Genomic DNA, 9,512 nt, shown 5'->3' with positions numbered 1-9,512 from the left:
TGGCTGGGTGCTGGGGCACGGGCAGCGGCACCACATCCTACAGCGAGAACGTGGGGGCCCTGGGCATCACCAAGGTGAGCCTCGCTGCAGCAGGCGGCTGTGGTGGTGTGTGTACAGGACAGTGGTGCACATGAGTGTGTGCTGGACCTGAGAGTGGTCTTAGCCCATCTCCCGAAAGGCACGCTGGAAAATTGTGCCCTGGCACACTGGTGGCCAGCTCAACAGCACTAAGAATGACTTAACAGAGGTGGGCAATGCTTCCCTTTCTCTGCATGTGGTCTGCATAGGGAATTAGTGCACTCACTCGTAGCACCTGGCCTAGGTGAGGCTGAAGAGAGCATGCTACATCTGAGCTAACCTGGACAGGAGAGGAGAGGGAGAGGGAAAGGAGAGGAGAAGAGAAGAGAAAGTGAAAGGGAGAATATTTAATAGGGCTTCAAATTCCACAACTTTTATAACCCGAGAATGTCAATCATGTGAAAGGTAGACTATTTCTTTGGGGTTATAAAATGGGATAGCAAAGGTTTGGTTTTTTATGTATCTATAAAGTTTTGTGAGTTCCTCGAGTGTATTAATTGCTCTTATAAGGGAAAGAAATTTCCAGAGATAAGCATGAAAATCAGATCATAGATTTTCACTAAGCTTTGCAGCCAGAGGATAGGCTGATAGACATCTAGCTGCTAACTGGACAACATTTTCAAATCATTGCCAAATAAGCAATGTCATGCCAGAAGAGCTGTGAGTCAGTAAATAAATGTAGAATTAACATACAGCTTCCACTCTATAATATTGCTTATTTCACTGGATTTTATAAACCTCACTCACAATAACCATTTTTCTCACATTGCAGTGTTAGTGTTTGGCTGAGGTGGCTGCCTCAAGCACCAAGGGCTGTCTGGATGTCTGCATGGAGTCCAGTTTAGCCTGTCACCACTTGTACCTTGTCGCTAGGAAGTCTGTGCATACGAACCATTTACCTGAGCCAAGTCTTTCCTCATGTGTGCTGCACTGTATGTATGGGATGCTGCCCAGATTCATAATTACCAGATTATAGGACATGTATTCTCACAACGTACGCTAAGTGCTCCACGTGGACATGCCATCCTTCCCAATTCAGGACAGATATTTCCCTTGGATCCCACTTCTGCTCACTCTGTCCACACTTAAATGACCTGAAAATGAGTGTCATCTCAGTCAATTTAAATCAGTGTGAACACTCTGGTTGGGACATATGGGGGTGCTGAGAGCACAAGGCAGATTTAATTTCTTTTTTATGTGGGAAACATGTTTTTCCATGACAAATGGAAACACAAGGGACTTGTTTCCTCTTCTTAAACAGAGATGTCCAGCACCAGCTGAGGAGTCTTTGGAGATCTCAGATACATAACAGGGACTAACAGATAAGTCAAGGAGAAGCTGCTAGAAGCTGCCAAGATGCAACATCTTACATGGCACCAGGCACCAATATTTAAACTGCTTGATCAGACCCAGTATGCCAGTACTGAGCACTCCTTTCCAAGAAAAGGAGGATTTTAGAGAGATAAAGGCCTCAGAATCGCCACATATTGTGGAGAACCCTGCAGATTCTTCAACCTTAAGAAAGAGAACTGATTTTATTGTTTTCCTGTCATAGTTGAAACAAACTCTAAACTAGTGGTTTTAGCAGAAGATGGTCTCAGTGCTATCACTGGATTAGGTCTTTTTCCTTTAAAGCCAACTCCATATACATGGTAATTCAACATTTTAGCAAATTGAGAATCTGAATCTTTGTTCTAATCCTGGAACAAATAGATCTGTTGGCTTTTATTAATTAACATTTAGATGGTAATAGTGTCCCAAGGTTTTAAGCCAAAGAATATAAAAAGCCCACCTGAAGGCAATGCATGCTTTTGAAACTCCACACCAAATCTTAATTTATCTTTCACAATCAAGAAAGACTTAAAATATTTTAAAGGGACGTGCTTAAGAAATATTTTAAAAGAGGCACTACTAGTTAACTGAGAATGTTTTTGTTGAAAGCATTCACAGGAAGCTTGTCCCGTAATTAGACATTCTTCAGATATTTAAAAGGAGGGATTAAAATATTTAATTGAATTATAAAATGTTTGCAGAAGATTACAGAGTTTCCCCGACACAAATGCTGCAAGTTTAGCATGATTGTTTAGGCAGTCCAAGTTTTGGTGTGGGCAAGGTGTATCTTGAATTGGAAGTTTAACAAATATTGCTGCTTTTCTTTTCACTTTCCATATAAACGTCTCTTTCAACCCTTTGTTTGGCAGATACTCTTTTTCTTTCCTAATCATATAGGAAACAGTTACGTACAGGTAATGGATATGAATGAAGGGCATGGCTTGGTGCTTCATCCCATCTTTGTTGTAGTGCTCAACCAAGAAAAGGCCACCCTGACTCTTCCTAGGGGAAAAATGAGGAAAAAAATGGTTTTACTGAAGATAGATGGGTGATGAGATAGTGTTCCAGTTCAGACAGACCGAGAGACTTCCTCACTTCTTATTTCTGGACCATAGAAAGAATCTATCAGATCCCAGACATAAGGATGGATCAGCCAGCCAGCTCAGGTCTCCAAAATCTTGGTCTCCAAGGAATGGAGGGATCATTGTGGGATACCTCATTGAAGGCCACTTTTAGATGACAATCTAAATGCTGGTGGAAGAATAGTCTAGTGAATTGACTGGGGGGTTGCAGTGCCAGGCTTGTATATATGCCAAGATATTTGTAGGCTAGAGCAAGAACAAGCAAGAACAAGTGGGGATTACTGTGCTCTTAATTTAACTTTTTAATTTCAGTTTAATAGCAAACTGCTGAAGTCCTGTCAACAGTAAGAGAGAGGATAACACTGAGTAAATAGGTATGGTGCTCTCAGAGTGCCTTTCATTGTAAATATTTATGGTGCACAAATACTGATGCTTCCCATTCAGTGTCAGCATCCCAGCCCACCAGCAGCTTCATCCAAACCTGTTCCTGAACATGCCATGGAGTGCTAGGGCCAGAGCTGCAACCCCTGCCTGACAGGTTGGCGCTGGAGCCTGCCACCCCTCACCTTTCTCTGCTGGTTGGTGCGTGACTTGCCTCCTCTTCCTCTTGCCCCAGGTAGGGAGTCGAATGGTGATCATTGCTGGTGCCTGTGCCATGCTCCTGAGCGGCGTCTTTGGGAAAATTGGGGCAATACTTGCCAGCATTCCTACCCCTGTGATTGGAGGCATGTTCCTTGTGATGTTCGGAGTTATCACAGCAGTGGGGATTTCCAATTTACAGGTAACAGCTGTGTGAGCACGTTTTCATCCGTGCTGAAGGGGACTTAATTTCATTGAAACAGAGAATATGCTGAGTCCAACTCCTGGGCCTAAGCAGGACACCCCAAGAGTCACACCCTGTGCCTGAGAACATTGTTCAAACACTTCTTGAACTCTGTCAGGCTGGTGCTGTGACCACTGCCCTGGGGAGCCTGTTCCAGTGCCAAACCACCCTCTGGGTGAAAAGTTTTTTCCTAATATCCAACCTAAGCCTCCCTTGACTCAGCTTCATGCTGTTTGCTGTCACAGGTCATGAGAGTGAAGAGATCAGTACTTGCCCCTCCTCTTCCCCTCATGAGGAGGCTGCAGACTGCAGTGAGGTCTCTCCTCAGTTTCCTCCAGGCCAAGTGACCCCATACGGCTTCCCCTCAAGGCCCTTCACTGTCCTTGTGGCCCTCCTTTGGACACTCTCTAATAGCTTTATATCTTATATTGTGGTGCCCAAAACTGCACACAGGACCCACAGTTTCAAGTCAGATTCTTACCAGACTGTGCCAGCTATAACCACAATATTTATGTTGGCAATTCCTCAGGTAAAGATAAGGTGCTGTACCCAGAGGGGCTAAATTGCAGAGGGCTCCCTGGTTAGGGCAGGGCTGGCTGGCACTGGGGACTGCAGGATCACAAATGCCCCAGCAGCACCAGGGCTGGGTCCACTCCTGATTGCAGTGTTTCCATCCCACCATGTCACATGAACACAACAGTAATCCACAATTTTATGCATGGTAATGTATGAAATTTCTCTGTGCAGTACACAGATATGAACTCCTCAAGAAACATCTTTATCTTTGGATTTTCTGTATTTGCTGGCCTCACAATTCCCAACTGGGCAAGCAAAAATAGCACACTGCTGGAAACAGGTAAGAAGTGACATCAGAAGCATTTTCTGTAGTATAAAACTTAAGGAAAGGCTGATCCAGAGAAGTCTTTTAAAACAGTTTTTCCTGATAAAACATTGAAACCTGTGCTTTGCCTGTTTCTTTCTGTGAGGGCTGTTTTTGTCTTTTGCTTTGATGCAGAGCTCTGATGCAGAAATCTGCTTTTGGTCAGTGACTGCACCTCAGCAGATTCTTCTTGGGCTAAGGATTGCAGAGCACTTCCCTGGGACACATTCCTGGGGTGGGGCAAGAGAATACTCCAGGGCTGAATCTTGGTCAAGGTTCTTGATGAATGAGGCTTTCTTATGTGCTCCTACACAATAAAATGCCGGACTTCCAAAACACAAGAGCATGCTCCTCTACTAAATTCCATCAAGTTCACTTTATTGAAATTTCCAGTTCTCCAACATCTGCCCCTTCACTATGTCTTGTATGATTAATGTCTTCATCACAAAGGCCAGAGTGTCCTCTCTCAAAGTCTATGTGGTGAGCTGGGTGGGCTGATTAAAGAGCTCTATAGATGGTCTATCAGATGCTCAGTGCCACGGGCTTTGACATCAGAAGCATTTTCTGTAGTATAAAACTTAAGGAAAGGCTGATCCAGAGAAGTCTTTTAAAACAGTTTTTCCTGATAAAACATTGAAACCTGTGCTTTGCCTGTTTCTTTCTGTGAGGGCTGTTTTTGTCTTTTGCTTTGATGCAGAGCTCTGATGCAGAAATCTGCTTTTGGTCAGTGACTGCACCTCAGCAGATTCTTCTTGGGCTAAGGATTGCAGAGCACTTCCCTGGGACACATTCCTGGGGTGGGGCAAGAGAATACTCCAGGGCTGAATCTTGGTCAAGGTTCTTGATGAATGAGGCTTTCTTATGTGCTCCTACACAATAAAATGCCGGACTTCCAAAACACAAGAGCATACTCCTCTACTAAATTCCATCAAGTTCACTTTATTGAAATTTCCAGTTCTCCAACATCTGCCCCTTCACTATGTCTTGTATGATTAATGTCTTCATCACAAAGGCCAGAGTGTCCTCTCTCAAAGTCTATGTGGTGAGCTGGGATTAAAGAGCTCTATAGATGGTCTATCAGATGCTCAGTGCCACTGGGCTTTGCTCATGGCCCTTAGCCCTCAAGGGGAAACATCACACCTGATGAGCTTGTGGTGCAATCCCATGCTAAATATACCCATATTTCTTCGGGAACTGAAGCTCATGCTCCTGTAGGGAACTGTTAGGTGTTATGTTGTGGAGGTGCAGCATGTGTTTGGAGCAGAAGGTGGCTTTTTCTCAGACAGTGCTGTGGTCTGCACTGTTAACAGGCTCTTAATGTATTTATGAGTCATCTCCTGCCCACTGTGGGTCTGTGAATAATCCTGTAGAATAAAACTGTAGGTCTGAAATTGGCTGCGAGATCATTTTCCCTTCCACTGCCAAATCTTACGCTCTGCTTTGGGATTTGCAAGTCTAGTCCAAGCAAGCATGCAGCTTGCAGCCTCTTGGCACTGGGAATGTTGCTGATAAAACTTGTGTCTCCCTGCACCACTATCTAAAGCTTTATTTTTCTGCTAGGAATCATCCAGCTTGACCAAGTGATCCTGGTGCTTCTCACCACTGGCATGTTTGTTGGTGGACTTCTGGGCTTTATCCTGGATAACACCATTCCAGGTAGGATTTGCTGAAATGAGCTGCTAGTTTATGCCTGTCCTAGGGTTTTTTCCCTGGCATTTTTTGTCTTCATGACTCCTGTTCTATGGATAGGAGTTGTGCTAGCAACCATGAAACACCATGTGACTGCACTCCTCCCAGAGAGGGGTGAGGAACAGGAGACATCACTGAAATGGTCTCTGGCTGGAAAACAGCAGCTTATTAAAAACTGAATAATTTGTCAGGAACATCCCAGGCTGAGGAAAAGGTTTATTTGGCAAATATGTCTTTCAGGGAAAATGCCAGCCTAGAACCATGTTGCTAGTTAAAAGGAGAGAGGAAAGCCCTCTGAAGTGGAAGGAGCCAACATGTGCCTCCTTAGGGGAGCTGCTAAAACTGAGGCTGAACTAAAGCCACAGGAGTGGAAACCAGTAGGAAAGGCTGGTGACCAAAGACAGGCCACCTGCAGCTGGCCCCCACAGGCAGCAAAGAGCCTTGGATTTTCATTGAGCATGGGGAGGGAGGGCACAAGAATAGGAGAGGGAACCCTCCCTTCTGCTACAGGAAAAGAACAGGAAGGAAGGACACTGTTAACCAGATTCTGTTACTGTCTGAGGCTTCTCGGAAAGCCAATCTCCCTTTGGCTCATTAATTTTCCTGTAGCCCTCAATCTTCAGTTCCTCTGGGCAGAATTTACAGGTGTGCTCATTCCCTTTCCTAAGAGGGACTTTGCTGCCACAGCAGTTACAGGCACTTAGGAATTCCTTTGGCTAGGGTAAATACCTGTGACTGACTAGTAATTGCTAGCTAAATGCACTCTGAAGTGTCTGGGCAGTTAACATCCAGCCTTGCTTTCCCAGCACTGTATGAACCTCCCCTTTGAACAGTTCTTGGATCCCCCGTGGCAGGTGAAAACTTGTCTTGGTATCTATCATTCCCATGGAAAGCAGTGGAGAAGACTGCTTATCTGGAAGCTGTTGCAGGAAAAGGGGTATTGTCTGGAAGCTCATTAGTGACTATTTGTAAAGACCTTTGGAGCTAGAAGGGTTTAAGTAGAAGGGATTTGTATTTTGTGCTGGGTCTGCTGGGATTTGAGCAGTGGGTGTGAGGCACACAAAGCAGCCCTGTGCTTGAACACCTACTGTTCTAAACCCCACAATCTCCCTTTTGCTGTTGCAGGAACACAGGAGGAGCGGGGGCTCCTGGCATGGAAGCAAAGCCACGAGGGAGGGATGGAGAGCTCTCAGCTTGTTTCCAAGGTCTATGATCTTCCCTTCGGCATAGGCACCAAATACTGCAACGTCTCTTGGTTTCGCTATCTCCCTGCTTGCCCCAAAAGACTTTCTCCTGACAAGAGAATGGATGAACTGAAGGCTGTTGGACAGAAAAACAGTGTTAAAGCAAGCTTAGAAAGAAACTCTGAGATTGGTGCTGATACAAGGATATAAGCACCTGGCCTGCAAGTGAACTCATCTCAGAGGTCTGAAACTGTGTCTGCAGCCCCCATCATCTGAGCATGAGCTGGCAGCTGTTAGAGGGGGGAACAGGAGAAGGATAATGTCTTCCTGTTCCCAGCTCTGCCCACTGTACCACTGGTGACCTTGAGGAAGTCAATTTTTCTTCTCTCTTCCTGCCTGCCCACTTCTAGGAAGAACCTAGTCCCTCTTCGGGGGACACCAAAGCCCAAGAAATGCCTAGGAAAGATGTTCTGTTTCCTTCCTTGCACTGACCCTTGGGCACCCTAAGGAGCCAATGGAGAAGGCATCCCTGATATGGGCCCTGTGCTACTCTCAGGCATCCCTTGGGCCGGGGTTAATCCCCAGCACCTTAAAACAACACTCACCTCTCACCTCATGTTTTATACCTCATCCTAGCCAAGGGGAAGGAGCAGGCACCTCTGGGTCATGATTCATCTCATTCCATATTCCCATAATTTAGTCAGCCAAATGAATGTTATTGTAAGACAGGCATTTCAAGTTAATGGGATGGATTTTCTTCTGAACCTGTCTCTTCTGCCTTAGACCACAAAGGGCTCTGGAGACCTTACTTAGGTTCTTGACCTAACAGAAAAACCCAGCTTCACTGAAATGTATCCCACCTGGAGTGCTGGGAGGAGTCTCAGGCAAGCCAGTTTCCTGTAGGGCAGCCAACCCTACAAAGATGAAGGAATCCTCATCAAATATAAAGGAGAAAACATTTCTGCTCACAATCTTGCACATCCCTATGCTACTGCTATGTCCTGTGTACCCTTGCTGTACCTGTTTGGTCTGGTGGGGTGACAAGCACTTCTCTGGAAAACAGGTGTGCAGATTATTGCTCCTATTCCCTATTAGCAGAAACAGCCTCAATCTGTATGGCCACATGCAGTGTGATCACACGTGGTCCTGGTTTCTGGTGGTGTGTAATAACATTGTTGCTGTAGCATAAGCTTGTGTTTCCTTCATTGAGATTTATACTTCCTTTTTTGTAAGTATAATAAATAAAATGTACACTGTAATGGTATTTCTCAGGTTGGAAGGGACCTCTGGAGGTTATCTGGGCCAGGCCCTGGTCAGAGATGGTCCTGTTAGGCCAGGTTGCAGAGGACTGTGTCCCATTGAGCTATGGATGGAGAGCCATGGCCTTTTTGGGCAGCCTCTTCCAGGTCTGCCCACCCCCCATGGTGTAAAGTGGTTTTCCTTGTGTCTAACTGGAATTCCTAATGCTTCACCTCTTGTCTGTTGCCTCTTGTCCTTTCACTGTTCTTCTCTGAGAAGAATCTGACCCTACTTTTCTGTACCCTCCATTGGACAGCTGAAGGCCAAGATACGATGGCCCTTTTGCTGTCTTGTCTCAAGGTAGAACAAAACTGGTGGGTTTCTATGACAGACATATTGCAGCCCTGTTCCTTGGTCCCATACCACAGCTGTAGCAGTAGGTGGCTTGTTTATTGGTAAGGGATATACTGGGGTTTTTTGCTTTGTGTGGGAATGAAGCCTGAATAGATCAATTGTGTGAGTGTTTGAATCTTAAAGGAAGAAACATTATGGTATAAATAGTTTGGTGTTATGGGCAGACTGGAATGCCTCTATTGATGATTGTGGCGTTATGTCTTTGAGAGAAAAGAAAATGATTTGTACTTGAAGTATATCTGACCCTGCCTCTACCATGACAGATTTTAGATAGGACCAGTCCCAGGCATCTCAGCTCTGGTATCTTCATCATCCCCAACCTTGACTATGTCTCCAAATCCATTTAGAGCCAGCCTATGCTCCCAGGCTTCTCTCACAAGTCACACCAATAGCTCCGTGGATGCTGCAGCCATATCCTTTCCCTTCTCCTCATAAGACGCTAGGATGCTGGCAAGTGCCAGAGGTTTACATTTGCTTTAGTTCTGTTAAAAAAAACCCCAAAACATTGGCACAGGTTTACTACAAAAATCATCTAGAACTGGCTTTTTGTTCCCCACCCCAAGGCTGGAGAACATTGCTCATCTGTTTTGCTGTCATCTTGCACTCCCAGCACCTTGCTGTGTGTCACCATCTCATATTTGGCTTGCAAGGCCCCTAGAGTGGAGCTGGGCATGACTTTACAGATCCTGGCATGAGGGGTCCCAGCTCCCAGAGGAAGCTTCTTGCCCAACACATCCTATGGCTCTGGAGGCACAGACAGCGGTGGGGGGTGGCATGCTGGTCTGGGGCAG

The 9,512-nt window shown here is 45.5% G+C and overlaps 1 protein-coding gene across 1 annotated transcript in view; it reads left to right on the top strand.

The window, feature by feature from the left end:
* LOC103618277 (solute carrier family 23 member 1-like) overlaps positions 1 to 8,332 on the top strand; it is a 25,411-nt gene extending 17,079 nt beyond the window's left edge. Inside the window, exons 8-12 of the mRNA XM_008636662.2 lie at positions 8 to 74; positions 3,109 to 3,273; positions 4,063 to 4,171; positions 5,756 to 5,851; positions 7,010 to 8,332. Of these exons, the coding sequence (XP_008634884.1) occupies positions 8 to 74; positions 3,109 to 3,273; positions 4,063 to 4,171; positions 5,756 to 5,851; positions 7,010 to 7,278 (706 nt within the window). The 3' untranslated portion in view covers positions 7,279 to 8,332. The remainder of the gene's footprint in view (positions 1 to 7; positions 75 to 3,108; positions 3,274 to 4,062; positions 4,172 to 5,755; positions 5,852 to 7,009) is intronic.
* The last annotated feature ends 1,180 nt before the right edge of the window (positions 8,333 to 9,512 follow it).

Source organism: Corvus brachyrhynchos, unplaced genomic scaffold (assembly GCF_000691975.1).
Source record: "Corvus brachyrhynchos isolate BGI_N302 unplaced genomic scaffold, ASM69197v1 scaffold56, whole genome shotgun sequence".
Taxonomy (NCBI): Eukaryota; Metazoa; Chordata; class Aves; order Passeriformes; family Corvidae; genus Corvus; species Corvus brachyrhynchos.
The sequence above is the reverse complement of the archived record's forward strand: the minus strand, read 5'-3'. Positions and strand labels throughout refer to the sequence as shown.